This window comes from Nuphar pumila, chromosome 1 (assembly GCF_984573655.1).
Source record: "Nuphar pumila chromosome 1, dmNupPumi1.hap1.1, whole genome shotgun sequence".
NCBI lineage: Eukaryota > Viridiplantae > Streptophyta > Magnoliopsida > Nymphaeales > Nymphaeaceae > Nuphar > Nuphar pumila.
Genome location: NC_143249.1, coordinates 13,513,938 through 13,527,377, shown reverse-complemented (window position 1 = coordinate 13,527,377; position 13,440 = coordinate 13,513,938). Strand labels below are relative to the sequence as shown.

The window sequence follows — 13,440 nt, the reverse complement described above, 5'->3', positions numbered from 1 at the left end:
CTAGGCGAGTGCCGGCGGAGAGGTTGAGGCCGGAGCCTACGGGGTCGCGGCAGTCGAGGAGGGGCTCGAGGATGCCGGAGAGCCACTCGAAGGAGGAGGGGCTCATCCGGAAGCACGTCCTGTAGGCGTCGGAATCCGGCAGGCCGGACGCCCGAATCATTCCGGAGGCTCTCTCTCCGTCGTCTTCGCCTTCGTCGCTGCCGTCGTCGTCGTGGAGAGCGAGGCGGCGGCGCTTGGGAGGAGGAGTGAGATCGGAGAGGAGGGAGATGGAAGCGGCGATGTCGGAGGAGGTGAGGAGGTGGAGGAAGAGGGACAAGAGCGAGGAGGCGGAGGAGCGGTTGTGGTGGAGGGAGAAGGAGGGGAAATCGTCGGAGGAGAGGAGGACGACGACGGCGACGGCAATTTGGGAAATAATTGTTGACAGCAGCCCTGCTCTCAACCGCCGCTCCATTCTCTCTCTCTCTCTCTCTCTCTCTGGAGACGGAGTTAGTGGAAAGGACGTTGAGGTCCCTTGAATTAGCTAAAAAGAACTCTGGGATCTCTAATATTCTGGGGACAAAAGGTGTCGTCCGAAAAACAAGTCCTTGCAGCTCTCTATCAACACGTTACATTAAAAAATTAAAAACTATTTTCTATAAAACAATTCATCTTTTCCTCAATATTCAGTATGATTTTAAACCATAACTACGAACAAACAAAATAGATAGGAGAAGCGATGAAGCAGAGAAGCAAGCGTTAAAAAAGTAATATGAAGCCCGGATACAATTGTAAAGTGGTTATAAAAATGAAAAATACATAGAAAACAACATGAATTGCGGGCCGAAGCAAATAGAAAAAGATGTGAGCACAATTATAAAACGATATAAGATGTTATAAAAAATTGTTTATTTTTTAATATAGAAAACATAAGAAGTGGGAGAAAAACAAGTGAGAATTGACAAAAAAAATCATAAAAAATGGTGATTGATTCAAGCAAGAACCAAGCAGGATCAATGTGAGGTCAGAATCAATGAGGTTAAATTAGCAACATTTGAGTTCTAAAGTAGCACCATGTTTGACTGCATCTCATCTGATTAGGATTTAGGAGTCATGTGATTTAAAATCACATGAGATTCACTCCGATTTCAAATCATATTTCGCTTCTCATTTTCATTTTCTGATGTTTGATTAGTTGTGCAAATGAGATTTATTCTCCCATTTGCATGAGATTCTAAATCTCATGGGTTACCACCAAACATGGTTAAGATTCTTATAAATGATATAGTTAAAGTAGAAACCTCCAATTGCATTTTAGGGATTAATTTGATAGTAAATTCTATTAGTCACGTCAGTAACTAATCCCAAGTTTATTTGTTACAACAATTGTAGTAAGTGGTATCCCATGCATTGCATAAAATTATAGAGAGGTGGTATCCCATGTGGTAAGCGGGGTCCTGTGCTAAGCAGAAGGCCCAGGATCGAATCCCTCAGACACATGGGGGCGGCTGTTGTTCTGGTAGGGGGTCCGCCTAACCCCAACTGGACTTTCAAAAATAAATAAATAAATAATTGTAGTAAGTGTAACAGTAACCTTTCTTCCAATTCTGGAAGGCAGCGTCTTTTATGTAACGCACAGGAAAGGAGTAAGGCTTCAGCCCTAGATTTCATACTTCACTATGTATGAATATTGTCACTGTAAGAAATAAGTAATGGTGGACACAAGGGGTCAACTTGGCATATGCCACTCGAGCTGGTGAAAGCATGGGATGGGGAGTCATTAATTAATAATGACAACGAAGCAGAAGAGACGCAAAACATAATCTTGTGAACCGTTATCTCCTCGAATCCAAGTCTACACAGTCATATGCCTTGAAAATATCATCTTAAAGACACATTACAGGAACACGTTACGAGACAATCAGATTATATAGTTTAAAACATCATGGACAAGTAATATGCTTTCTTAAATATTACTGCCTAGAAGAAAAACACCTTGGTTAAAAAAAATTAATGTTATTTGAAATCTCTCGTATGGTTAGCCGGCAGTTTGAAAATGATTTTGTAAAGAAAATTGCCTGAATTAGATGGGTCAGAAACCAGAGAAGCATGTACCCTTTGAAGTCTTGAGAAACAACAAAATATCAAAGTGTTTTCCTTTGATTAAAAAAAGAAAAAAAATCCTTGGTGGCTCTCATTACATCTTTTGCATGATGTCTCGGAAGTTTTGATAGAAGCACGCAGGGAATCCCTCAGAGTCTGGTGCTTTGTGGTCATTTGCGTAAAGATAGCATCGTAAACTTCCTAGTTGCTAAATGTACAGCTTAACTGCACACCTTCTCACTTGGTGGTTTGTTGAACATGGCCATCTATTTGTGCTCTGTTGAAAGAAATGTACAGGCCAACATCTTACTACTGCAACAATTAGATAGTATTCAGTCTACAAGCCCAGCAGCTGGACCAAACTATCATCTTGATTCTTGATACCATCTAGCTTCACTTTTTTTTTGGATCAGTTGGAAACAAAAGAGCGACAGACCGGTGCCAACAAAGAATGTAAATAACCAACTCTTATACCAACATCCGCATGAGATAAATCAAGAAGTACAAGAACCTTGGACGGTCAGTAAACAAATTGCTGTATTTTCTTGAATCGACTAGGCAACCCATATGCATACAGGCGCTACCTCATCGTCTGTTTGCAAGAATACTTCTAAATGGGGCTCGGGGTGGTTGGTAGGAGTTGTCACTGAACGTCTCCTTGTGGTGAGGCGTTGTAGGTTCAAACCCCAGTGGTACGTTTGAATAATAACTGGTGGGGTTTGCCTAACCCCTTGCCTTTCAAAAAAATAAAAAAGAATACTTCTAAACGACAAAAAAGAAAGAAAAAATAATAATTTATAAATACTACGTTTTCTTTCTTTCCTTCTTTCTTTCTTTTCCTTGTGTTTTCGGGCATGCGCTTGTCTGGGGTCAGTTACTTCTCATGTCTGGCATGTGGTCAAGGAGAAAAGAGAAAAGTAGGCAGATTTAGGAGACCTCCCTTCAGTTGAAGGCCAAACATTTATGCATGCCTATACAATTAAAGGTTTAAGTGAAAACAATAATCCGAAAAAAATTAAAAAAGGTGATTGACCACGTTACGCATCACCCATGATGGAAACTACTGACATCTGAGACACACCACCCACACCATAAGAAATTTTTTCTTACTTCATGTGAAGATTTCGAGTTATGGAGATTCAGCAGTCCACATTGTTTATCATATGCAAGGAAGCTTTGTTCAAATAAATAGTGGCAAATTACTTGGTTGTATATACGATAGATTAGGTAAAGGCCGAGAAGGGAAGAAAAAAGTGGCAGAAAACACAAACGATAAGCCAATATTCCCGAGCAATGAACACGACGATCATGAAGCAACAAAGTTTCAAAGGAATTTCTAGCCGATATCAGACCGAAACAAGCAATGAAAACATATGGAATCTGGTACTGCCTTGTCAGACATTTCCTTTGCAACCGGGCTTCATCTCCATAGCTGCACGGGGGAGAGAGCCTGTAGGAAACGAAGTGTAAGACAAGGAGAACAGGAACCTGGAGCTTCAGATGCACGCATGATTGTGCAAGTCGTAAATACAATGGGAAAATAAGAGCATGATCGGCCGTGACTTCTAGTTCTGTAAATTACCTCTGCAAACGGAAACCGCATACGTGGAGATGTCAACATCCTTCAAGAGGATCAACATCACTTTTTGTTTTGTCCTCTCCATCAGGTTCGCTTTATCTTAAGCACAAGGGCTGCCATCAAATCGCATGCATCAAAAGTTCAATGACAACTGTATCCATTGAAGATGTCAATATTCCCGTAAAAAGATCGCAATCTTTGAATTTGCCGCAAAAAGATCACCAGCAGTTTTATTTTTTGTTTGATCTTCCATTCCGCTAATTTTTAGCCTGAGCATAAGGCTCCCTTCAAATCTCAATCTCACACATCAAAAGATGGTCGTATATCAAAAATTCACTGATTGTCCCCATGCACCTTCATGTTGGAGCACTTCACTGGGGAGAGGTAGGCTCTGAAATTGGAGGAACCAAATCATTTAATTCTATGAAGTCCCCCTCTAGAATTGCAGGTGGCAGTTCATCACTTGCATTATCAAGAGTGCTAAAGCCCTGATCTCCGGTATCAATAGATAACTGCAAGAGAGAAGAGACGTTTCTAATTAACTAAACATTGTAGAACAAGGTTTAGAAACACAATTAAAATGAAATGAAAGGCGACAAATAACTCATGTTGATTGGAGATGGACCTCCAAGATTAATACAGAAGGAAAATGTGAAACATTAAATAAGTCTCAAAAAGAAAAGATAAAAGAATAGCTAAAATACATTCAGATCAAAACACAAAGAACATGCTTTTACCATTTCATGATGCAAAGATAAATCTGAGGGTTGCAGAACAAGACGTTCCAACTCATCTTCTTCATCTAACATTTCCATCAGAAACTTCTGGAGCTCATCATCCTCTGAAACTGTCTCTTCTTGAACATCAATTTCCCCAATAGAAGAGACTACAGTTTCATCATCATGTTCAGCAGGGATATCATAACAGGAGCTGCATGTTCCAGCAAGATCATTTTTGGCACAAGACTGTCCATTTTCCAGTCTCTGTCTTCCAACATGGGGTTTTAGGTACACTTGGCAGATAGCAAAAGAATCCTGAAATTTTGCAATAAAGAAAAATCTCTGAGAAGGGAGCATTGTGTGATAGGCAGCTCCAAAAAACAAAAAATTTAAAAATTAGAAACGTTGACATAAAGATCACAAACAAAGAACAAGCTGGAAGGCGTCCATTGGCCAGTGAAAAAGAAAATGTGAAGCAAGAAATTATTCATCCCCTGATGAAAACAGTAAAGCTGACTTTACGAAATGTTGGTTAGTGACACAATTAACAAGGTGCAGGCACTAGTGTATTAGGAGTTTCTACTTTGAACTAGAACCAGATTGAAAACCAATAAAGAATCATTGGTTCGCAATATCCAGTTTACCAGTAGAGAAGTTTTTACACCAGTGGGAGTATGAAACTATTATCAAATAATTGATGATCATGATAAGGATAGTTTAACTGTTTCAGCATCCTACCAGACATCCAGGAACTAGCCAGTTCTGCCAACATGGACGCATTGAGCACATGGCATCCCAGAGTTGGTACTCAAGGAAGAACTTTTGGAAAGATTAAAAAAAAACAGAAAATATTAAATTAACCACAGTAATCAAGATATGCCTATATAATTTTGAGAGGGTGGAGAATGATAGTGTTTACATTGTTGTCCAGTCATCAGCAGAAGATAAGAGGTTCTGCATACAAATCCATATGTTTCCCATGGGCAATATCTGCAATATCTCATGGTTTTGTTAATCTTCCCCTTTACCCTTGCATCCCACAAAGTTGAATGCGTCTTGGATCCATAGTTGAGTTAAAGAACCCAAAATATGTAGACCACCAAATTATTTTTATATATTTTTATTGTAGTATTTTAGGCTTTTTAGCAAATGATGTCAAAACTGCAACTGATTCATACTCTTAGCAAGGACATAATCACACATGCAAACCCAGCACACACCGCCCACTCAGAAACGTGCATGCGATAAAAATTTAATGAGCTATAAATTTATCAGAATGTAAACGTATACAACCAAAACTGTCCATATTGATAAGATGAGCTTCACTAAATTTTAACTAATTCAGATCATATTTGAGATATTAAAGAATTCCGCTTATACAAACTTCAACTAATACACCAACTATGTCACAGGGATTTGGCCAACCAGGTGCCGCACCCGGTGCAGTCAACACACCCAGGGTCATTTTGGTCCAGTTTTTTTATTAAAAAAATTTCTGCCCGATGAAATGGGCTGTGGAGGGGAGGATTAGGGCAAATTTTTTTTGCCCTAATCCTCCCATTGTCTCCTCTCCGACTCTCCGCCGCCGTCGACTGCTCCAGGTATGTCCCCTACTCCCTCTGTTCTCCTCTTCTCCTCTCCGACTCCCTCTGCTCTCCTCTCCGTCTTTCCTCTCTCCCTCTTAGAATGTCGGGGTCTCAATGCACACGGCTTGTGCTTTTTTGGGTCGCTGTGTTTGCTTTCCCTTTGCCGCAGTGGAATCGTGTCCCTACTCGGTGCCAACGGCTCAACTGCAAGGTTCTTTGTGCATCTTGCCAGAGGGCTTGGACATGCGGTTTGGCAGGCCACACGACAGCGTTCTGTCATTGTTGGTTCCCTTGCCGCTATGTGGGCTTTCGGGTGTTCGGTATGTGTTGGCTCAGGTGGGGAGTCAAAACAGCTCTCCTTCCTGCACTGATATTTTCAATGTCAGAATCGGCGGATGACGCTTCGCCGGTTGCGCAACCTTCGGGCCAGTGCTGCAGTGACGTCATCACTGTGTTGACGTCATCACAAGAGAAGTCCAGTGGTACAATCATGTCAGTTTTGAGGGTTTTGAGTGGGGGATTCACTAGCTTGTGTTTTTAGAAGATTTTTTAACCAAATTTTAGGGGATTTGGAGAAGTATTGGATTTTTGGTGAATTTTCCAAGGATTGCTGGATTGTAGAAACGTCCTTGACAAGATTCAAGAAATTTGTTGAATCTGATCAATTTTCAGTGTTTTTGGTTGGGAGAATAGCATCATTCAGGTCGTTTTTAATATAGAAGTGTGAGAAAATTGTTTGCGCAAACAGATTTGATACTTTGGGTGAGATTTAATGTGTTTTTGAGAGGGTTCTTGCAGGCGGTAGCCTAGTTTCAGGCTATATTGGGCACAACCCTCTTTGTGTTGAGTTTGGGCAGTGTGCTTATTGATTTAGCATTGGTATTGTATTTCTTCATGTTTTAATGCTATTCTTTCGGCTAAGTATATGTTTTTTAGTTGGTTTACCATCCATTTTTTAGTGTTAAGTGCTTGTGTGTGATGTTATTCTCTATTTCATTTATACTTTGTTTGTGGTGTTAGTTTTTATGATGAAGAATAGAATTGTAGATTGTTAATTTGATTTATTGCATGCATGATGAATTGATTTGATGATATTGTAATAATTGTTTTTTATTTCATTAGTTTTAATGTTGTTAACTGATAAAACTTAAAAATTATATTATATATATACATATTTTTTCTGCACCTCCACACCCAAGGTTTTTGAAAGTGCTGCACCCCCGCACCCGCACCCATGTGACATAATACAACAACAACCTGCAATTTGGGTGCAGGTTTCCACAAGTATAAAGCATTAGCCCTAACATAAACAATGTCATTGACTTAATTATATAGATTAGTGGAACCTCATAAAATCAACATGCTTACACAAAATCAATGTTTGATACAACTTTCAGTGAATAACAAGAACATGTTCTGTCTCTACATCAAAATATTTCAACTGATGCACATAAGATCTTGACAGATACAAATATGTCCAAAAACACAAATAAAAAATGTTCACAAGGATTGCTTCTATAATTGTGCTTCAAAGTACACCTCACTGTAATTATATGGTAATATTTTCTACTTACAGTTTAATCAGCACATTTACATGTACTTAGAAGTTGATGGCGCTACAAAGTTCACGAAAATGGGTCTGACATTGAAGGTGAACATATTACCACAAAAGAATTTTCCGTGAAGCTGGCAGACAAATCCTAGAAACTCTTGATGTTGTGAAGGAAGATTTCCAGAGTAAGAAAAAGATGGAAAACATAGTACTATGTAAGTAAATATTCCATTCCAAGCATATGTAATAGTATCTGTACCTTTGACTAAGTCTCCTTGATCATCATGATTCCGGTTAACTAGCCATGAAGAAACTATGAATCCGCATAAGGTGACATGAGATTCTTCAAACCTTAATGGCTTGGATGGATGTTTATCCATTACCAAATAGTGCATAAGAAATAGATTAGTCTGACTGACTTCTTATTCATGAACTCTAAGTGAAACCTACATCACCGTCTATGCCATGCTACCTGATCTATAAGCTTTTTATCGTCTATGTCATGATAGAACCTGCAATGTCTTCAACTGGAAATACACTGAATGCACTTCTCATTAGTTACACAACTAGGTCACTTTAAGAAAAAAAGAAAATTACTGGCCTGATCTTTCAATAAAATATTAAAAACGACCACTGGAGAAACACGTTGCGCACAAATCCAAAGAGTTTCATAATTACAATGAATTACAAGAAATTTACATAAGCATAACTTGTGATTTTTCTACCTATCAATATTTAGACTAAGAATGAATCCCAATGCTTCCATTAAATGAGACGTGTTATAACTAGGCAAAAAATTAAGATCATGTCACAGTTTTATATGTTAAAATCCTGGTAGTTTTATGCAAACTAGTAATAACAGTAATTCCTGTTATTGTAGTTGTTGTTGTTAAGACAACCTGCCTCAAACAAGTTCCACATATGTACTCAATCTATAAAAGCTTATTGGCTTGAAGAGACGTTTTCTGATTGCTATCCGCCAAAACAATTTAAAGAGATAAAGAACAATGAAAGTCTTAGACTCAATTTAAGCAATAAGAATAGAGCTACTTTAACCAGGAAATGGACGGACACATAATATGGCATCAAACATCCACGAAATTTGTTTCTCAGTGACAGATGCAAAGGGAAAACATTATGAAAAAGAGACACTACCATCGTGCTTGTAATATTTTCAAATGTCAATTTCTAAATAGTGGTATAATTATTACTTTTATGCATAAAATCAACAAACATCAACAGCAAGGGAAAACCAAAACATAATTTCAACCATGAGAAGGAAAAAAGAAAGAAAGCACCTTAACCAATTACAATACATATATCATTAATCAAAGCCAGCCAAACAAAGATAATCATCATCTAGCACATCTCCGAAACCCTGAAACAACAAAAACATCTTCATCCACGAATAAACAGCTTCAACGCAACGAAATACAGTAAACCCTAACCTTATTCGCCGGAGAGAGACCACCACCATTGACAAGCATGTACTCATTCATCATCCACTCGGTGTCCTCGCAACACGGCGGCCTCCCCCGGTGAAAAACCAGCGTCCGCTTCATTCCCACGACCCCTTCCCTCTTCGAAACAACAGGCCTATCCATGCCGACGATCCTCCACACTCCACTCTCCGTCGCCCGGCTCCTCGTGCCTCCGTCCACGTCCTTCCTCCCCCTGGCCGTGAAAAAAAACCACTGGTCATTCCCGGCCGCGAGGCCGGCCATACCCGGCAGGTCGGCGGGATCGAAGCCATATACATCGACCTCCCTAATCAATTCCAAAGGCGATCGCGAAGAGGAGGGCTTGGAGGGGCTGCACACCTTGCTTCTGAGGTAGCAGCAAACGAGCTCTTCCTCCGTCGGATGGAATCGGAAGCCGGGAGCAAGGATCCTCCTCAAGCCCTCCATGGATGGAGAGATCGAGATCCCTGGTTGACACAGATCGGGAATTTCATGCAGTCTCATAAAAACCCTAACCCTAATTCCTCTCTTTCTCCCTTCCCACTCTCAAGTCTCAACCCCTCAGCGACTCTGAAAGTAAACGAAGCATCACGATCGGTTTGTCGTGTTTTATAGAGCAATTTTTTCGAAGTCCAATCGCCGATTAATTAATTGTGCGGCGTACTCCGCAAGCCTTAACCTAGTACAACACCGGGTACTGTCGTCCAAGCGAAATTACGGAAATAACCCCAGATTTTGTAGAAGTGTCTTATAAATTGGTAGCAGTGTAGCACTACATCTGGAGCTGGATTCAGATCCGGATCCTGATAGCCACGGATTGGTTTTCTTTGCAAATTGGAAGAATGGGTTATGGGATATGGATAGCATAGCTCGAAAAAGGAAAACCTTAGGATAAATTGAAAATTTTATTAATTTTAAAAATATATAAATTATAGAACAATAATAAAAACTGATAGTCACAAATTAAGTGACATCTTAATGAAAAATGATTGGAAAATGACATGCTTCTCAAAATGCTTACCAATTTGACTAAATTCTAGCATATTCAAAATCTTTGATTTTTAATTTTTTTAAGATACTTTGCTTCTTCGCAAATATAGCACCATGTTTGCAAATCATTACTGTGAATGTCCCAAAATCTATGAACCTCCTTTTTATTAAAACTATATATAAGAAAACCATGCATAATGTGTGAGGACATTAGCAAGAGATTTTAATGAAAAGAAGGTTTGCATATTTTAAAGACATTTGCAATAATAACTTTAAATGTCTGCCCACATTTGTGGGTATCCTCCTTTCCTTTTTATGCCTAGGTTCGCATATTTTTGAGACATTCACAACAATGACTTTTGAATGTCTTCACATGTTTGCTAACGTCCTCATCTTGTAACTTTTATGTAATTTTTTTATAGTAAAAAGGAAATTCACAAAATTTGATTGCATTGGCAACAATGACTTGTGAATGACTTCATACATTTGCAAACATCCTCAGGCTTGGGATTTTTATACAATTTTTTTTTTTATTAAAAAGGAGGTTCACATATTTTAGAGACATTCGAACGTTGTGTTATATTTGTGCAAAGGCAAAAATGTTTTTTAAAAAAAGTTGAGAATCACAGTTTTGGACATGAAGAGGATTTTAGCAAATTATGAAGCTTTCCAAAAAATACACTATTTTACAAAAGACGGTACAATCGTTTTAAATATTGTAGTTTAATATGAGATGGATTGGCCTAGGACCCTAACTTGTATCATATCCACATTAGTAAGACATACAACCCCGACTCAATTCATTTAAGAGTTTGATGAAGCCCAAGACCAGCAGGACGAGGTGGATTCGGTTTATTGCCAGGGTTGAATTGAGTATGGATCAGTTCAGTGGGTCACTTTGGTAACACAAGGGCGTATTTGAATCACAGGACGCACTGAGTGGGGACTGACCTGTCCATGCACGGATGGCATCCCGTGTATCAACTGGTTTGGTAGGGACCGTTTCTTTTTTTTCCTCGTGTAAAGGGGTGGGATGGACGTGTCCAGGCGGCATTTGTCAAGTGAAGCAAACACGCCCTGAAGGACCATTGGATTGATGAATAAGAAACGCACGCAAAAAATTAGGCCGACTTGATTGACCTGGGGAAGCCATACTAGATCCGGTTGATCCGAATGTTAAGGTTTTGTTTGGGAACCGGTAGCTGGGATGGTAGGAACTTGGTCAAACTGCCTTGTTGTTTGAAAACTGATAGTTGGGATGGGAGTTTATCCATTTGGACAAGAAAGGTTTTCTCAGTTTAATATTGGCACTAAATCTTGAATTTGGCAACTACCATCTCGTAGAGGTTGGATTTGGCAGCTGCCGCTTTTCCAAATGCATAAAATTCCTCCAACTTCCAGTTTCCAAACAGAGCTTAAATTCTAGATCAGATCATAATTCTATATGCAGATTTTGGACTGTGACCTAGTCAACACGACCCAATTGCACACACAATCCAGTCACTTTCATGATATTTGGACCCAAACTTCTCTAAACCAGGCCTACCAAAAACCACGTGAAAGCCAGAATATGAAGCTTAAGCCAAGTCCATTCCATTAGGAAACTGGTAGTCGGATGGAGATAATCCATTAGAGAAAGTGGCAGCTGCCAAATCCTGGATTTGGCAGCTACCACCTCTAGGAGGTGGTAGTTATCAACGTCATTCTTGAGTGTAAATACAAAAGAGAGAGTACCTTACTTTACATTAGGGGTGGCAATCGGGTCGGGTCGGCAGGTTAGAATACCTCAACACGAACACGACCCATTTATTAAACGGGTCAGATGTGGCAAACACGAACACAACCCATTTATTAAACGGGTAACCCGACACGTCATGGTTAACCCGTTTAATAAACAGGTCGGGATTACATGACACGGCGACCCATTTATTAAACGGGTTGACCCGATAACATAGACACGATAACCGCACAGGCGCACACCACCACTGGAGAGGAGAGGTCTCAGGCTCTCGGCTGCGGCTGGGTAAGAAGGAGTTAGGTGGGTGACTAAAGTGTAAAGTTAGGAGTTAGGGTTAGATAAGTTAATATATATAAACAGGTTGTGGGTGGTCTACCCGCCTAACCCGTTTATTAAATGGGTCAAAAAGGTTGGCGAGTTGGCATACCCCTAACACGAACACGACCACGACCCGTTTAATAAATGGGTTAGGCGGGTCGACCCGTTTACGACACGAAACCGTTTAAGCCAAATTCTAACCCGGCTAAGAAGCAGGTTGGCGGGTCGGGTCAGATTTTGCCATCCCCTACTTTACATCCCAAATGCATAAAACACTCATCCCAGCTACCAGTCTCCAAACGTCCACTTTGACCAATTTTTTTACCAATTGCATTAACTCTCATCCCAGCTACTAGTTTCCAAACAGAGCCGTGGGTCTCCACTTCCTAACTGAATGTGACCATGGTTTGTCACCTGACATGGGATGACCACAGTTCAAACCCAAGGAAAGCATCCCTGGTTGCAATATCAAAGCTGTTGTAGTCATGGGAAGGCAGGGAGACCTCAAAGGTTTTACCCAACATTGTCAGCATCGATATCGGCCATGAATAATTTGACCAACGATTCAGGTGAGTCGGCTGATTCCGATTCTCAAGTGAATCATTCTGAATCAGTTAAAAAAAATTTGTATCAAGCGTGTTAAAACCAATAAAACAATATTAAAAAATTAATTTTAAGCATTTTTTTATATTTATTAAAAATAACCGATTCAGGTAAGTATCGTATCAATTTTATGACAATACCGTGTCAGCCTATACAGGCCCGATACGCACAAATACAGTCATTGATTTTACCTATTTACATTTTATATCTATAGATATTTTCTCAAGATGTTTCTGAAAAAATACAAAAAATATTTAGGGTATATTTGGAAGCAGAAAAATGATAGGAAAGATAAAAGTTGGAAAGGAAAAACGAGAACTTGCTCATTTTCAAATATAAAAAAAATCAAAGAAAACTTTTCTATTTCACCCCCTGATTTTGACAGGAAAATTTTCTCCATCCATTCCCGTAAAAAAAAATCAATTTTCAAGGCAGCCCTCGCCCTAATCAGTGCACGCTTAACATTTCTCAAATTTGATTTTGTCATGTCACACAAGCGAGAAAAAAAATTACAAGGAAAAATTCTCATATGCAAACCTCTCGTAGTCAAAATTTCCTTTTTTCATGAGATTTTTTCCAGCTTCCAAACTCTCTCTCTCTCTATACTTGGTAACTTAGTTTTAGCTGGATCCAAACTAGTGCCAATATTATAAGATTTGATCTAATTTAAGCCCCCAATGTTGTGCTTGCGAATAAATAGAGTATGGAGGTGTACCTAAAGAAGCCATTGAGAACCGACAACGACTGATGGTATTTTGCAGAGCAGAAGAAACAGAGGAAAACTTTCTCTTCTCAACCGGATTGCAGCCCTTCAAT

General features: G+C 39.5%; 1 protein-coding gene across 1 annotated transcript; it reads right to left on the bottom strand.

The window, feature by feature from the left end:
• Nucleotides 1–3,231: 3,231 nt before the first annotated feature.
• On the bottom strand, nucleotides 3,232–9,551 carry LOC149848026 (NAC domain-containing protein 71-like). Its single transcript, XM_090010244.1, has 4 exons — nucleotides 8,964–9,551; nucleotides 4,396–4,692; nucleotides 3,662–4,170; nucleotides 3,232–3,529 (listed from the first exon to the last, which is right to left on the bottom strand). Exons 1-3 carry the CDS (start codon nucleotides 9,477–9,479, stop codon nucleotides 4,030–4,032), a joined length of 954 nt encoding a protein of 317 aa, XP_089866370.1. The 5' UTR covers nucleotides 9,480–9,551; the 3' UTR covers nucleotides 3,232–3,529; nucleotides 3,662–4,029.
• Nucleotides 9,552–13,440: the final 3,889 nt, after the last annotated feature.

What these genes read in the sequence shown, in the direction of transcription:
- LOC149848026 (XM_090010244.1), bottom strand. Translation starts at nt 9,479, where the DNA reads ATGAGACTGCATGAAATTCCCGATCTGTGTCAACCAGGGATCTCGATC. An exon ending in GTCTCTCTCCGGCGAATAAG is followed by an intron (nt 4,693 to 8,963) that starts GTTAGGGTTTAC and finishes GCAAAATTTCAG; the next exon opens with GATTCTTTTGCTATCTGCCA. An exon ending in TATCTTTGCATCATGAAATG is followed by an intron (nt 4,171 to 4,395) that starts GTAAAAGCATGT and finishes TCTCTCTTGCAG; the next exon opens with TTATCTATTGATACCGGAGA.